The 17,531-nt window shown below is 45.1% G+C and overlaps 1 protein-coding gene and 2 pseudogenes across 1 annotated transcript; all 3 read left to right on the top strand.

Moving 5' to 3' along the window:
• Positions 1-276: 276 nt before the first annotated feature.
• On the top strand, positions 277-10,059 carry LOC129838581 (zinc-binding protein A33-like). Its single transcript, XM_055905657.1, has 6 exons — positions 277-729; positions 951-1,037; positions 8,218-8,448; positions 8,638-8,660; positions 8,738-8,868; positions 8,972-10,059. The coding sequence occupies exons 1-6, from the start codon at positions 331-333 to the stop codon at positions 9,502-9,504; spliced, it is 1,404 nt and encodes a 467-aa protein (XP_055761632.1). The 5' UTR covers positions 277-330; the 3' UTR covers positions 9,505-10,059.
• LOC129838582 (nuclear factor 7, brain-like) lies at positions 10,051-13,408 on the top strand (annotated as a pseudogene).
• Positions 13,409-14,072: 664 nt separating this feature from the next.
• LOC129838579 (E3 ubiquitin-protein ligase TRIM35-like) lies at positions 14,073-17,288 on the top strand (annotated as a pseudogene).
• Positions 17,289-17,531: the final 243 nt, after the last annotated feature.

Below are 17,531 nucleotides of genomic sequence, written 5' to 3'. Positions count from 1 at the left end.
AGACATCTAGTGGTAAAGTCCTTACTTGTTTGATTTAACATATTTTTTTATTGTTGTTTTATATCCCTCTAGTGTGTGTTATATTACTCATTATTTCTGGTTGGTACACTACGCACACCTGAGTTTCTACCTGGATGCAAAGGGAAATGTGATAGTTCTGGTTTTGGTTTCATTTCCTGGAATATGAAAACTTAACTGTGGGTGGAGTTTTAGTCTGTATCATGCCTTTATAACCAGTATAAGCTGCCCCTTTAGCCACAACTCAGTCAACCTGCTTGATGGATTCTAGCCTTAACCAAGAGAGAATAACACACTGAGTGATACATTATAATGGCAGCCAGCTTGTCTCTCCTGGAGAAACACCTCTCTTGTCCCGTGTGTTGTGACATATTCAGCAACCCTGTCGTCCTCAAATGCAGCCACAGCTTCTGTGAGGAGTGTCTCCGGAAATACTGGAAGGACTTGGAGATTTTCCTGTGTCCTATATGCAGGAAAGTGTGTTCTTCTGAAGAACCGAGCCAAAGTTTGGCCTTAAAGAGTCTCTGTGAATCGTTCCAGAGAGGAAGTGAAAAGGAGAAAGAATCTGAGGATATCTGCCAGCTGCATGGAGAGAAACTCAAACTCTTCTGTTTTGATGACAAACAGCCCATCTGTGTTGTCTGTCATACATCAAAGAAACATAAAGGCCATGACTGCTATCCCATTGAGGAGGCTATACCTGATTTGAAGGTGAGACAGATTTAGAAACATGTTTGCCTTTATTTAACTGATAATTGTGTGATTTGATTTGTTAACTTTGCCTTTGTTTAAAGAAAAATGGATCCCTCTGTGACTGAATAAAGACATGACTAGCTGAGTACTGTACAATGAACGCCTAACTGACTCAGTTTTGTGTCATCTACATAAATGTTTAGCAAGGTTGACAAATTTCACTTCTTATGTCATTCTAGAGTGAAATCAAGACTCCTTTGCAGAACAAATTGGAAAGAATGACCGCCGCCAAACTGGAAGATGAAAACTGTGTGGAACACTTAATGGTAGTTCACAGTAATACATATTTTCTAGTAAGGATGCAGTCCATTCGGAAAGTATTCAGACCCCTTGACTTTTTACAAAAAGTTACAGTCTTATTCTAAAATTGATTCAATTGTTTTTTTCCCTCATAAATCTACACACAATACCCCATAATGACAAAGCAAAAACAGGTTTTTAGAAATGTTGGCAAATGTATTAAGCATTTTAAACTGAAATATCACATTTACATAAGTACTCAAACCCTTTACTCAGTACTTTGTTGAAGCACCTTTGGCAGCGATTACAGCCTCAAGTCTTCTTGGGTATGATGCTACAAGCTTGGCGCACCTGCATTTGGGGATTTTCTCCCATTCTTCTCTGCAGATCCTCTCATGCTCTGTCAGGTTGGATGGGGAGCGTCGCTGCACAGCTATTTTCCGGTCTCTCCAGAGATGTTGGATTGGGTTCAACTCCGGGCTCTGGCTGGTTCACTCAAGGACATTCAGAGACATTTTCCGGCTGTGTGCTTAGGGTCGTTGTCCTGTTGGAAGGTGAACCATCAGCCCAGTCCGAGGTCCCACTCTGGAGCAGGTTTTCACCAAGGATCTTTCTGTACTTTGCTTCGTTCATCTTTCCCTCGATCCTGACTAGTCTCCCAGTACCTGCCGCTGAAAAACATCCCCACAGCATGATGCTGCCACCACCATGCTTCACCGTAGGGATGGTATTGGCCAGGTGATGAGCGGTGCCAGGTTTCCTCTAGACGTGACGCTTGGCATTCAGGCCAAAGAGTTTAATCTTGGTTTACTCAGAGCAGAGAATTCTGTTTCTCATGGTCTGAGAGTCTTTTAGTTCCCTTGTCGCAAACTCCAAGCTGGCTATCATGTGCCTTTAACTGGCTTCTGTCTGGCCACTCTACCATAATCAGGCCATGGCCTGATTGGGGGATTGCTTTAGAGATGGTTTTCTTTCTGGAAGGTTCTCCCATCTCCACAGAGGAACTCTGGAGCTCTGTCAGAGTGACCATCGGGTTCTTGTTCACCTCCCTGACCAAGGCCCTTCTCCTCCTATTGCTCAGTTTGGCTGGGCAGCCAGCTCTAGGAAGAGTCTCGGTGGTTCCAAACTTCTTCCATTTAAGAATGATGGAGGGCACTGTGTTCTTGGGAACCTTCAATGCTGCAGAAATGTCTTGGTATCCTTCCCCAGATCTGTGCCTCAACACAATCCTGTCTCGGAGCTCTACGGACAATTCCTTCAACCTCGTGGCTTGGTTTTTTCTCTGACATGCACTGTCAACTGTGGTACCGTATATAGACAGGTGTGTGCCTTCACAAATCATGTCCAATCAATTGAATTGACCACAGGTGGACTCCAATCAAGTTGTAGAAACATCTCAAGGATGGAAACAGGATGCACCTGAGGCGTAATTCCGAATCTCATAGCAAAGGGTCAGAAAACTTATGTAAATAAGGTATTTCTGTTTTATAATACATTTGCAAACATTTATAAAAACAATTATTTAATACATTTTAGAATAAGGCTGTAATGTAACGTGGAAAAAGTAAAGGGGTCTGTATACTTTCCAAATGCACTGTATAAACACTTGAACAGTGTTAAAAGGGATAGTTTACACAATTTACAAAATTACACATTGGTTACCTTACCCTGTAAGCAGTTTATGGACAAGGTATGACAGCAATCCATGCTTTGATTTAGATTTAGTTTTGATTTAGCACTGTTATAAAGGAATTAGCATTTGTGGCACAAATTCCACTCAAATCATGGGACTGATATTAGCATTTGTCCTGTCCAAATCAATCCGAATATATCTCAAATTGATTTTTGTCACAGTTGCGTGTATAAGTGGCAGGGAAGTCAGGCGCAGGAGAGTCAAATAGAGTGTAGAATGGAGTTTTTTAATTATAGTCCCAGTAACCCGCTCCATAACACTCATAGGAAAACATAAAACAAATATGGGTACGATGACCCGTCGCACACCTATACACATAAACACAACACTTGACAAAGAACAATCTCTGACAAACACATGAAGGGAAACAGAGGGTTAAATACACAACAGGTAATGAATGGGATTGACAACAGGTGTGTGGGAAGACAAGACAAAACCAATGGAAAATGAAAAGTGGATCGATGATGGCTAGAAGGCCGGTGAAGTCGACCGCCGAACACCGCCCGGACAAGGAGAGGCAACGACTTCGGTAGAAGTCGTGACATTACCCCCCCCCTGACGCGCGGCTCCAGCAGCGCGTCGACACCGACCTCGGGGACGACCCGGAGGGCGAGGTGCAGGGCGATCCGGATGGAGGCGGTGGAATTCTTTTAACATAGAAGGATCTAAAACGTCCTCCACCGGAACCCAGCATCTCTCCTCCGGCCCGTACCCCTCCCAGTCCACGAGGTACTGAAGGCCCCTCGCCCGACGTCTCGAATCCAAAATGGATCGAACAGAGTACGCCGGGACCCCCTCGATGTCTAGAGGAGGGGGAGGAACTTCAAGCACTTCAGCTTCCTGGAGCGGGCCAGCCACCACCGGCCTGAGGAGAGACACATGGAACGAGGGGTTAATACAGTAATTAGTGGGCAGTTGTAACCTATAACATACCTCTTTCACTCTCCTCAGGACTTTAAACGGCCCCACAAACCGCGGACCCAGCTTCCGGCAGAGCAGGCGGAGGGGCAGGTTTCGGGTCGAGAGCCAGACCCTGTCCCCTGGTGCGAACACCGGGGCCTCACTGCGGCGACGGTCTGCGCCAATTTTCTGGCGCCTTATGGCACGCTGAAGGTGGACGTGGGCTGCCTCCCAGGTTTCCTCAGCGTGCCGAAACCAATTGTCCACCGCAGGAGCCTCGGTCTGACTCTGATGCCAAGGAGCCAGAACCGGCTGATACCCTAATACACATTGAAAAGGAGTAAGGTTAGTGGAGGAGTGACGTAGCGAGTTCTGGGCCATCTCTGCCCAGGGCACGAACTTCGCCCACTCCCCCGGCCGGTCCTGGCAATAGGACCGCAGAAACCTGCCCACATCCTGGTTAACTCTCTCCACCTGCCCATTACTCTCGGGGTGAAAACCTGAGGTAAGACTAACCGAGATCCCCAGACGTTCCATGAACGCCTTCCAGACCCTTGATGTGAACTGGGGACCCCGATCAGACACTATATCCTCAGGCACCCCATAGTGCCGGAAAACGTGTGTAAACAGGGCCTCTGCAGTTTGTAAGGCCGTAGGGAGACCGGGCAAAGGGAGGAGACGACAGGACTTCGAAAACCGATCCACAACGACCAAAATCGTGGTGTAACCCTGTGAAGGTGGAAGATCAGTCAAAAAATCCACCGACAGGTGCGACCACGGCCGTTGAGGAACAGGTAAAGGTTGAAGCTTACCTCTAGGCAGGTGTCTAGGAGCCTTGCACTGGGCGCACACCGAGCAGGAGGAAACATAAATCCTCACGTCCTTAGCTAAAGTGGGCCACCAGTACCTCCCATAAAGACAGAGCATCGTCCGACCTATCCCAGGATGACCAGAGGAGGGTGACGTGTGAGCCCAATAGATCAATCGGTCGCGGACAGCAGACGGAACGTACAGACGACCAGCTGGACACTCAGGAGGAGAGGGCTCTGCACGTGACGCCCGCTCAATGTCCGCGTCCAGCTCCCACACTACTGGCGCCACCAAACACGAAGCTGGGAGTATGGGAGTGGGATCCATGGACCGCTCCTCTGTGTCATACAGCCGAGACAATGCGTCTGCCTTGACGTTCTGGGAGCCTGGTCTGTAAGTAAGAGTAAACACAAAACGAGTGAAAAACATGGCCCACCTTGCCTGGCGAGGATTCATTCTCTTCGCCTGCCGGATGTACTCCAGATTGCGGTGGTCAGTCCAGATGAGAAAAGGGTGTTTAGCCCCCTCAAGCCAGTGCCTCCACACCTTCAAGGCTTCTACGACAGCTAACAGCTCTCGGTCCCCCACATCATAGTTTCGCTCCGCCAGGCTGAGCTTCTTCGAAAAAAAAGCACAGGGGCGAAGCTTCAGTGGCACACCCGAACGCTGAGAGAGCACTGCTCCTATCCCAGCTTCGGATGCGTCCACCTCTACCATGAATGGCAAAGAGGGATCCGGATGAGCCAACACAGGCGCCGAGGTAAACAGAGTCTTCAGGTGTCCAAAAGCCCTGTTCGCCTCAGCCGACCACTGCAAGCGCACCGGGCCCCCCTTTAGCAGTGAGGTAATGGGAGCCGCAACCTGACCAAAACCCCGGATAAATCTCCGGTAGTAATTGGCAAACCCCAAAAAACGCTGCACCTCCTTTACCGTGGTTGGAGTCGGCCAATTACGCACGGCTGTAATGCGGTCGCTCTCCATTTCCACTCCTGAAGTGGAAATCCGATGCCCTAGGAAGGAGATGGATTGTTGGAAGAACAAGCATTTCTCAGCCTTGACATATAGATCATGCTCCAACAGGCGACCAAGCACCCTGCGCACCAGGGACACATGCTCGGCGCGGGTAGCGGAGTATATCAGAATATCATCTATATACACCACTACACCCTGCCCGTGCAGGTCCCTGAAGATCTCATCTACAAATGATTGGAAGACTGATGGAGCATTCATCAACCCATATGGCATGACCAGGTACTCATAATGACCTGAGGTGGTGCTAAATGCCGTCTTCCACTCATCACCCTTCCGAATACGCACCAGATTATACACACTCCTGAGATCCAACTTTGTGAAGAAGCGTGCCCCGCGCATTGACTCCATAACTGTATTTATCAGAGGTAGCGGGTAACTATATTTCACCGTGATTTTATTGAGACCTCGATAATCAATGCACAGGCGTAAACCACCATCCTTCTTCTTCACAAAAAAGAAACTCGAAGAAGCGGGTGAAATGGATGGCTGAATGAACCCCTGACGCAGGGATTCAGAGATATATGTATCCATAGCCACCGTCTCCGCTTGCGACAGGGGATACACGTGACTCCTGGGATATGCAGCGTCTACCAGGAGATCTATCGCACAATCCCCCTGTCGATGGGGTGGTAATTGAGTCGCCTTCTTTTTACAGAAGGCGAGAGCCAAACAAATCGGTATATTCTGGAGGAATGTGCACGGTGGAAAGTCCGGTGGAGACCTGGTCTGGACTTTCCACCGTAGTAGCACCAACGGAAACCCCTAAACACCTACCTGAGCACTCTCGCGACCACCCCGTGAGAGCCCTCTGTGGCCAAGAAACAGTGGGGTTATGACACGCTAACCAGGGTAGACCTAGCACCACAGAATACGCAGGGGAATCAATAAGGAAAAGACTAATCTTCTCCTTGTGACCCTCCTGCGTTATCATATTCAACGGTGCGGTGACCTCCCTGATAAAACCTGACCCTAATGGTCGACTATCTAAGGCATGAATAGGAACAGGCATATCCACAGACACAATAGGGAGCCCTAAACTATGAGCTAAATTTTTATTAATGAAATTTCCAGCCGCGCCTGAATCTACTAGCGCCTTATACTGGGACTGCAGGGAAAAATCCGGAAAAGTGACAGAGACAAACATAAGTGCAACAGAGGGCTCTGGATGAGAATGGTGCCTACTCACCTGGGGTGATGCCAGAGTGCCCTGCCTGCCTTCTCTATTCCCAGAGGAACCAACCCGGCACCGACCAGCAGTGTGATCTCTGTGACCATAGATGGTGCTCGAGCGGGAACCCCCTCCGGTCTCCCGGCGCACCGTCCCTCCCAATTCCATTGGTTCGGGAGAGAGGGTGCGGGAGGATGGAACAACCAGACCCCGATCTAGACGTCCACGAGTAGCCAGCATGTTGTCCAGCCTGATGGACATGTCCACCAGCTGGTCGAAGTTAAGGGTGGTGTCTCTACAGGCCAGCTCCCGACGGACGTCCTCGCGTAGGCTACAACGGTAATGGTCGATCAGGGCCCTGTCGCTCCATCCAGCGCCGGCAGCCAAGGTCCTAAACTCCAAAGCAAACTCCTGGGCACTCCTCGTCCCCTGCCTCAGATGATAGAGGAGCTCACCCGCCGTCTTTCCTTCGGGAGGATGGTCGAATACTCTCCTGAAATAAAGGGTGAACTCCTCAAAATGGTCCAATGCCGCATTCTCCTCTCTACACACAGCGCTGGCCCACTCCCGGGCTTTCCCGGTGAGGCATGAGACGAGGGCGGAACTCTTCTCCCGGTCGGATGGTACTGGGGAGACCGTGGCCAGATATAAGTTCAGTTTAAGGAGGAAACCCTGGCAGCCAGCAGTATCTCCGTTGTAACCCGTGGGTAGGGGTAAACGGATTTTGTTAGGTTCATGTGGGGAAAACGCGTTAAAGGTAAATCCCAGTTGTGGCAGTGGAGGCGCTGGAGAAACTCCCTGTCTCTCCCAGCGATCCATATTCTGGACAATGCGATCCATGACGGCGCTCAAACAGTCAATCTCCTTCGCTTGTTCCATAACGAGCTTTTCCACCTCCATGGGCGTCGTGTCCTCTCCTGCTGACTTCATATATTATCTGGTCAGAGATTCTGTCACAGTTGCGTGTATAAGTGGCAGGGAAGTCAGGCGCAGGAGAGTCAAATAGAGTGTAGAATGGAGTTTTTTAATTATAGTCCCAGTAACCCGCTCCATAACACTCATAGGAAAACATAAAACAAATATGGGTACGATGACCCGTCGCACACCTATACACATAAACACAACACTTGACAAAGAACAATCTCTGACAAACACATGAAGGGAAACAGAGGGTTAAATACACAACAGGTAATGAATGGGATTGACAACAGGTGTGTGGGAAGACAAGACAAAACCAATGGAAAATGAAAAGTGGATCGATGATGGCTAGAAGGCCGGTGAAGTCGACCGCCGAACACCGCCCGGACAAGGAGAGGCAACGACTTCGGTAGAAGTCGTGACAATTTTGAAGCTCAACAAAGTCAGTTATAGATGTTTTGAAGATGATGCGCCAAAAATTATAATATCGGTCCCATGATTTGAATGGGATTTATTCCACAAATTATGAAATGTTAGCATGTGGAAACAGTGGCAGAGAAACTAAAACAAAGCATGGATTGCTGTCATACTTTGTCCATAGACTGCTTACAGGGTAAAGAAACCAATATGTAAATGTGTAATTTGGGTGAACTATCCTTTTAAGTTTCCTTCTTGTCTATGGTAGGTCCAGGGCCAACTTGGAGAGGAGCAGATAAGGGGGGTGTTTAAGACATTTTACCAGTTCCTAGAAGAAGAAGAGGCTGCCAGGATAGCTGCTCTGAAAAAGGAACAACAGCTGAAATATGAAGTGATGAGAGAAAGAATGGAGAAGTTGACCAAGAATATCTCAATTCTTTCTGAAACTATTGGAGTTATCAAAAATGACATGGAGACTGATGATATCACATTCCTGCAGGTATGTGTGCCAGTATTACTTAATGTCTGTAAATTGTTGGTGAATACAATTGTTTCACAACTGTCGATGAACACACCTGTAAGCTATGAGGCAGATAAGCATATTTGCAATGATTGACAGGTTTATGGCCTTTTATTTCACAGCCACCTCATACTATAACGGTGTCATTTTCCCCTGTTATTTTTATAGAACTACGAAGCCATACTTATCAGGTAAGTCCCATTTTCTTTTATCTCCATACTTTTCCATTCCATTGAATGGAATCACTAATGTTTAATTATTACCCTAGAGCCGACTGCACACCTCCATATACTGCTGCAAATGCTGAAATGGGGCCAGGAGCATTCATTGACATGGCCAAGCATGTTGGATGTCTGACGTTCAAAGTCTGGAACAGTCTGATTAAGATTGTTGACTACAGTAAGTCCAGGGTATTTCACAATTCATTTCACCAACTCTCCAACATTTGTGAACAGAATATATATTTCAATAGTTCTGTGAAATGGTTTATCTGTCTCCTTAGATCCTGTAACCATGGATCCAAACACAGTGTCCACAAAGCTCATCCTCACTGATAACCTCACCACTGTGATGTGCTGTGTGGAAAAGCAGAGTCTTCCAGACAATCCTGAGAGGTTTCATGTAGGAGTGTTGGGGTCTGAGGGCTTCAATAAAGGCAAACCTTTTTGGGACGTTGAGGTAGGAGACAGCGATAACTGGTCTCTGGGAGTAGCCAAAGAGTCCATTGAGCGGAAGAAGCTAGTAAAACTGGATCCTGAGAGTGGATTGTGGACCATCAGATATATTAATGGGAAATACAGAGCAGGTGTGAAATCCCGCAAAGAGATCAAGGTAGATGAATGTCCACAAGTGATCCGAGTATGTCTGGACTGTGACAAGGGGGAGGTGACATTCTCCGACCCCACTATGAGCAATACTCTGTACACCTTCAAACACACATTTACTGGAAAGCTGTTCCCATACTTTAGTCTAGGAAGTCTTAAAAGCCCACTGCGCCTTTGTAAGAGACCCCACACTATGTTAACTTTGACGTGAGCTGGGGCACGAGGCAAATCTGGCCACTGCACTGCGGATTATTCATTGGCCACTGCACTGCGGATTCCATCTGCTCCAGCCTCTCCAACCTAATGTGTGTTTGTGTATGTGTGTGTGTATATTGGAGGGGTTGTGGGGAAAAGCAGAAGATACAAAAAAGCAGAAAAGACAGGTTAAAAGTAAATGGGATTTACTGTAGGACTATTTTCAGACTAGAGTTGAAATGATGTAACATATAATAGCAGCATATCTCATTGTATGACCATGTATGTATACTTATACACAATTAAGCAATACTACGATGTCTTCACCATCAATAAGTAACGATCTACAATGTAGTTTTACAATTAGTTTCACAGTAATAACCTTTTCTCTTTGCAATGTCTGGACACTTACTGACATTTAGTGGTAAAGTACTGTTCTCACAACACAGGTACTAATAGGCACATCACTAGTTTGATAAATAACAAAAAGGTCACTCTAGTCTGTACAGTGTATTTCCTAATAGATATTGGAAAGGTGACAGCTGCATATTTACTATATATATATATATATATATATATGTATTATATGATATGGGTAAAAGCTGCTATGACAAGATAAGACTTATTAATACATGGCTGTGTTAGATCACTCATTATTGTTGGTTGGAACACTACACACATCTGGGTTCCTACCAGGACACAGAGGAAAATGTAATAGTTCTGGTTCAGTTTCCTGGAATATGAAAACTTAACTGTGGGTGGAGTTTTAGTCTGTATCATGCCTTTATAACCAGTATAACCTGCCCCTTGCGCCACAACCCAGTCAACCTGCTTGATGGATTCTAGCCTTAACCAAGACAGAATAGCACACAGAGTGATACATTATAATGGCAGCCAGCTTGTCTCTCCTGGAGAAACACCTCTTTTGTCCCGTGTGTTGTGACATAAATAAAACTCTTACTGACAGTTGTGGCTGCTTTTCGTGATGTATTGTTCTCTCTACCTTCTTGCCCTTTATGTTGTTGTCTGTGCCCAATAATGTTTGTACAATGTTTTGTGCTGCTACCATGTGTTGCTATCATGTTGTTGTCATGTTGTGTTGCTGCCTTGCTATGTTGTTGTCTTAGGTCTCTCTTTATGTACTGTTGTGTTGTCTCTCTTGTTGTGATGTGTGTTTTGTCCTATATAGATATATATTTATCCCAGCCCCTGTCCCCGCAGGAGGCCTTTTGGTAGGCCGTCATTGTAAATAAGAATGTGTTCTTAACTGACTTGCCTAGTTAAATAAAGGTTCAATAAAAAATAAATATTCAGCAACCTTGTCATCCTCAAATGCAGCCAAAGCTTCTGTGAGGAGTGTCTATAGAAATACTGGAAGGATATGGACAATCTGCTGTGTCCTGTATGCAGGAACGAGTGCTCTATTGATGAACCTAGCTTAAGTTTGGCCTTAAAGAGTCTCTGTGAATCGTTGCAGAGAGGGAGTGAAAAGGAGAAAGGATCTCAGGACAATTGCCAGCAACATGGAACTCTTCTGTTTTGATGTGTTGTCTGTCACACGTCAAAGAAACGTGAAGGCCATGACTGCTATCCCATTGAGGAGGCTCTGCCTGATTTGAAGGTCAGTTTGTGAAAGTATCTTTTCACTTTGCTTTTATTTGAACTGGTCATTTAAGTCACATTATGTGACTGAGTAGATCGTGACTGGCTGGATTAAAAGACTGGTCTGTGTAACATACATTTACCAGGTTTACAATAATCACTTTATTTATTTTTTGAGAGAAATCCAACATGTGAGTTCCACTTTGAAGAAGGAATTAGTAAACATGAACACAGCCAAGATGTACCATCCAACCTGGGAAGAGCATATACAGGTATCTGTCATTAAAAAAATATGTTTTTAAATGTAGAAACATTTGAACAGTGTTCAAGTTTAATCTTGTCTATTATGGTCAAGTCCAGTGTGTAGAGGAGCAGATACGGGGGAGTTTAAGAAACTCCACCAGTTCCCGGAACAGGAAGAGACAGCCAGGATAGCTGCCCTGAGAAAGGAAGAGCAACAGAAATGTCAAGTGATGCGAGAAAGAGCTGAGCCGTTGACCAAGCAGATTTCAACCATAAGAGACTATTCAAATGATCAAGGAAATGGAAGTTGACAATATCACATTCCTTCAGGTAAGGGTAAAGACGTTTTAAATAACAAAGATGTAAATTCCCAACATGAGCTCATGAACTCACTGCAAAAACGAATGTTCGTCCAAAAGACGCAAGTGTCACACTGCTAGTCTGCAGTCAAATGTCGTATTATGCCTTGAAATTCTCAACCAGGAAATTGCTAGTGAATGATTTCACAACTGTAAATTAGTTATTTCTCTGTGAGTTTTTTCTCAATTATCTCATTGTCATCTGATATAACATAGTGAAATATGTCCTTCTTTTTGTAGAATTACAAGGCCATACTTAATAGGTATGTCGTAAATTAAGTCCCATTTCATCCCTACTACATACATGTTACACTCCATTTACAACAGCACTGATGTTTACTTATTCCCATAGAGCCGAATCCACAGCAACAGACACTGCAGATGCTGAGGTAGTGTCAGGAGCATTCATTGACATAGCCAAGCATGTGGGATCTCTGAAATGCAAGGTCTGGAAGAAGACGCTTCGGATCGTTTACTATAGAAAGTCCAAGTTTTTCACAAATGTTGTTTTTTAATATCTTACTGTAGCAAATAAGGCCACAATTTGGAAATAAATGTATTTTTTTCAATAGTTATTTGAAATAGTTTTATCTCCCATTACACCCACACACTTCAGTATTATAGTACAATATTAAAGTACAATGAACTTTCCCCTTAAGCTTCAGTAACCATGGATCCAAACAGTGTCTGCAAGGCTCATACTGACTCATGACCTGACCACTGTGACATACAGTGAGGAGAGGCAGAACCTTCCAGAAAATCCTGAGAGGCTAAAAAGGGGAGTGTTGGGTTCTGAAGGGTACAGTAAAGGCAGACATTTTTGTGATGTAGAGGTAGGAGAAAGTGATAACTGGACCCTGGGAGTAGCCATAGAGTCCATTGTGTGCAACAAGTCACTCAAAATGTAGATTGTGGAGCATCAGATATATTCGTGGGAAATATAGAGTATGTGTTGTCACAAGCCGGCTCATAGCCTGTGACAAAAATGAGGGGACCCGAACAACAGGTATAGGCCAATTCAAAGTGTTCTTTATTATAAACAAAACTATTAACTTAAACTAAGAAAAAGGAATGAGGTGTGGAAGTATCATAATGTAAGGTGTATGTAAAGTGCATGGATGCGTGAATATGTGTGTGTGAACATGACTGAATGAAAACTATGCAAAACTACAAAGGAACAAACAAAACATGATCATACCTGGAGGAGCAGAGAGAGAGAGAGAGAGGTGATTAGTGAAACAGTTTATAAATACCCTGAGCCCAGGTGACTCCAATCACTAACGACCCTCCTCTGCCTGCAGGAGGAACCGCCCCCTGCACTACAGAGGAGGAGTCGTGACAGTGTAAACCCAGACACCCAGATCAAGTTGGATGAGAGCCCACGAGTGATCAGAGTACGTCTGGACTGTGACAAGGGGGAGCTGACATTCTGCGATCCCACTAAGAGCACTACTATGTACACCTTCAATGATACATTCACTGAAAAAGTGTTCCCATACTTTTACAGTACCAATCAATTGGTCCCACTGCGCCTTTTGTCAGTTAGCCCCAACGTTGGGCAGAATATAAACATGAGTGGAGACACGTTGCTAAGTTTATAATAAGTGGGGACAAATATCTACTAACATGTTAATTAGTTGATGTATCAACTGGAGGGACCCCATTGTGTGAACTTTAGTTGAATCCAGCTCCATGTAAATAGCTGTAAGACCTCAACACAGAGCATACTATGGGTATAAGTAGTATAATTTAATTGATGCCAATAGAATGCATATATACCTTCTGTATGGTAACACCTGTCTATCTCATAATGCTTGTACAAGTGTTTAAAACAGTTGTTACAGTATGTAAAATATGTAAAGTACAGTCAATTATCTAAATAAATATTAAAAGTTTCTATTGCATTTCATGTTGTGCTTTTCTATTTAACTGAATGTACCTTCTTAATTATTTAAGTGGGTTTAGCTCATTTAATTCATTAACACGTTAGAAAATAAAGTTTAAATTTGCTACCATTGCAAATATGCACCACTAGATGGGGATCTCCAACTACCGGTATACAGTAGAGATCACTGTTGCTCAATGCCACACTGTAAAATGGGCCTATAGTCAACGAGTGGGCCTACAACAAAAATGTAAATATCAATGGAGTAAATACATCCCACGGCTATGACATTAACATTCAAATAGTAGTTGATTTATATGACGTATTTGTAGTGCTCATGGCTTGACAATTCATTAGTGAAACATTACATGTAATATATATAAATAAGTTGTTTACAAAGTCAACAATGACAACAAACACAAACAATGGAGTAACAGTCTAGTACCACCAAATAATGAAACCAATGTGAGCACAAAGTGGAACTGGTGGTAAAGTGTTAAAGAATGGTCTGCCTGGCTCCACCCCGATAAGGATGTGTCACACCATAACAGGAAGAAGGAAGTCATAACAGGTCTTGGCGTCGCAGATAAAACAAGGAGCTAGTTACGTGTGTTTGGTTGCTTTCTCCTGTAGACTTGTCTTGGATATCAGGCGAGTGTCAATGTAACTTGTTCTATTAAAGCACTCCCAAACTAAACATCGATTTGTCCTAGGACCTAGGCAGTAAGTATGACCATTTTGAAGTTCAGACAGTATGTTGTTGAGGCCAAATATTTAGTTGGGTAAAGTTAAAGTAAATACTATACCTTAGAGGCCATTAGTTAACTAGAACACAAAACAAGGGCTCGCTCTGTGTTTGTCTAATGCATGCAGCTCTGTGCGTCCCTTTGCCCTACATACCCTTCCAGAGGAAGAGTCACTTTCGTGTGAAGGCATGGCTGCTCGATTCTCTTTCCCATAGAAGGACCTCTGTTGCCCTGTGTGCTGTGACATCTTCAGGGACCCTGTGGTCCTCAAGTGCAGCCACAGTTTCTGTGCAGCCTGCCTGCTGCAGTACTGGTCTGGGAAGGGCTCAGCCCGGGACTGCCCTCTCTGTAGAAGGGAGTTTGTGGACAAGCCGGTGGCCAGCCCCACCCTGAAGAACCTGTGTGACTCCTACATCCAGGAGAGTGGAGCGCTTGGGCCTACAGGAGTGCTGTGTGAACCGGGTGAGCTGTGCTCTCTGCATGGGGAGAAGCTGAAGCTGTTCTGTCTGCAGGACAAGGAGCCCATCTGTGTGGTCTGTCACCTCCAGGAAACATAAAAACCACGAGTGCTGCCCGGTGGGAGAGGCTATAGGCGACATAAGGGTAATCTGGTGTTATGATAGGCAGCCCTATAAATATAAATTGAGTTCTCTAGTTAGCATTTTATGAGTTCAGAGGTGAACATGAAGGTAAAGGGGAAAATGCTGTGAGTTTGATCTAATCTGTTTTATGATTTCTGCAACTGTTTGCCTTTGAAGAACGGGTATGTTTTGTTGACTCTATTCTTAGTCCAATTGTCTTTTTAATGTACTTTGTAGGAGGAGATGAAGTCTGTGCTTACTTGTTTGCAAGAGAAGACGGAGGCTTTTGACAAAATGAAGCAAAACTATGAAAATACAGTGACACATATTCAGGTACTGTTGGTGGTTGGCCATAGTATGAAATAAATCAAACTCTCTCAAATGTTAACACACAATCCTAACAAAGGTCTCATTTCAGGTCCAGGCCCAGTTTGTGGCAAAGAGGATTCATGAGGAGTTTTGAGACACTCCACCATTTCCTCCAAGCTGAAGAGGCTGCTAGGCTTGCAGCTCTGAAAGAGGAGGAGGAGAGTAAGAGTGAGATGTTGAGGCAGAGTATGGGGGAGATGGACAGAACCCTGGCTTCTCTCTGACACAATCAGAGCTGTGGAGGAGGAGATGGCTGAGGAGGATACTTTTTTTTCTCCAGAAATGCAAGCAGACAATGAGAAGGTGAGTACACCCCCTGGTGGTTTCACTGTCTACAGACCATTACATGATGAGTACTAACTCCTACTTGTTCTGGCTGTATAGTGCTTCGTGCAGCACACTGCAGGACCCAGATATGGTCTCTGGAGCACTCATTGATGTGGCTAAGTACCTGGGCTCACTTCAATACAAAGTGTGGGAGAAGATGCAAGGGATTGTTAAATACAGTGAGTACTGAGTACTAACTGCAGAGTGTTGAACATTACTTGGTGTCAAGACTAGTCTATTTCATTACATGATAGACTGAAACCTTAACGTTTTAAGCACTTAAAGTGCTTCTTAATGTGTATTGACACAGCAATTACAGTGGTGAGAACCACTACATCATGGTAACTGGATATACTTTCTCCTCAGCGCCAGTGACTCTGGACCCCAACACGGCTGCCCCCTGGCTCCTGCTGTCTGAAGACCTCAACAGTGTGAGGGACAGCGACGACAAACAGAAGCTTCCAGACAACCCCGAGAGGTTTGACCCTGACACAGGCGTACTGGGCTCTGAGGGCTTCAGCTCAGGAAAGCATGTCTGGGACGTGGAGGTTGGAGATAACCGCGCCTGGGTCCTCGGTGTAGCCAAAGAGTCCATCCAGAGGAAAGACAAGGTCTCCTCCGTACTGAAGAATGAATACCTGTCCGTGTACTTTTACCACAAGATGTACTTTGCAGGTGTAACGGATGTGAAATGGCTAGCTAGTTAGCGGGTGCGCGCTAGTAGCATTTCAATCAGTTACGTCACTTGCTCTGAGACTTAAGTAGTGTTGCCCCTTGCTTTGCAAGAGCCGTGGCCTTCGTGGAGCGATGGGTAACGATGCTTCGTGGGCGACCGTTGTTGATGTGTGCAGAGGGTCCCTGGTTCGCGCCCGTGTCGGGGCGAGGGGACGGTATAAAGTTATACTGTTTACATTGGTGCCGTGACCCGGATCACTGGTTGCTGCGGAAAAGGAGGAGGTTGAAAGGGGGGTGAGTGTAACGGATGTGAAATGGCTAGCTAGTTAGCGGGTGCGCGCTAGTAGCATTTCAATCAGTTACGTCACTTGCTCTGAGACTTAAGTAGTGTTGCCCCTTGCTTTGCAAGAGCCGTGGCCTTTGTGGAGCGATGGGTAACGATGCTTCGTGGGCGACCGTCGTTGATGTGTGCAGAGGGTCCCTGGTTCGCGCCCGTGTCGGGGCGAGGGGACGGTTTAAAGTTATACTGTTACACAGGGACCTCACCCCTGACGCGACTCAATCTGAAGAAGAGCCCTCGGAGGATCAGAGTGCAGCTAGACTGGGAGAAGGGGAGAGTGCTTCTCTGACCCAGCTGACAACACGCAGATCTACACTTTCAAACACACCTTTTCTGAGAGGGTCTTCCCCTATTTCTGGGTTGGCTGTAATCAGTGTCTGAGGATTGAGCCATTAGAGGTCTCAGTGAAAGCTGTAGATCACACCTGAGAATGTGTTGGTGCATGATGTGTTATGGAATTTTCTGGCTCTAAGGTGTCTTTCTTGATGTTGATTTTATGTCATGAGAAACATCTAATGGATAAATAATATTTAAATATCTGCCACTCGTTGCCTTTAAATTAACACTTACATTTGATTTAATGGACACTTGTTGACATTTTATTTTATTGTGTAGTATGGAATAAAAGTTTAGCTTTCTGTGTGGAATAAAACTAAATAAAAATGGAACATCAGACTTGCTGTGGTGATATTTTATTAGAAAATATTAAGATAAACTATTATTTGTGTGCAGTCGTCATCAATTTCAAATAGTTGGGCTAAACCATTCCTGTAATAACACCGTCAAATGGTATCCCCTGAAATCTACAAACGATCCTCCTGTAAGAATATTGTTTGAAGACGACTTCCAGATCTGTTTTAGGCTTAAATATAAATGTCTTATTTAGTTACACACCAATCAATACATTTTTATCGAG

This window comes from Salvelinus fontinalis, chromosome 39 (assembly GCF_029448725.1).
Source record: "Salvelinus fontinalis isolate EN_2023a chromosome 39, ASM2944872v1, whole genome shotgun sequence".
NCBI lineage: Eukaryota > Metazoa > Chordata > Actinopteri > Salmoniformes > Salmonidae > Salvelinus > Salvelinus fontinalis.
This window is presented reverse-complemented; position numbering and strand designations above follow the sequence as displayed.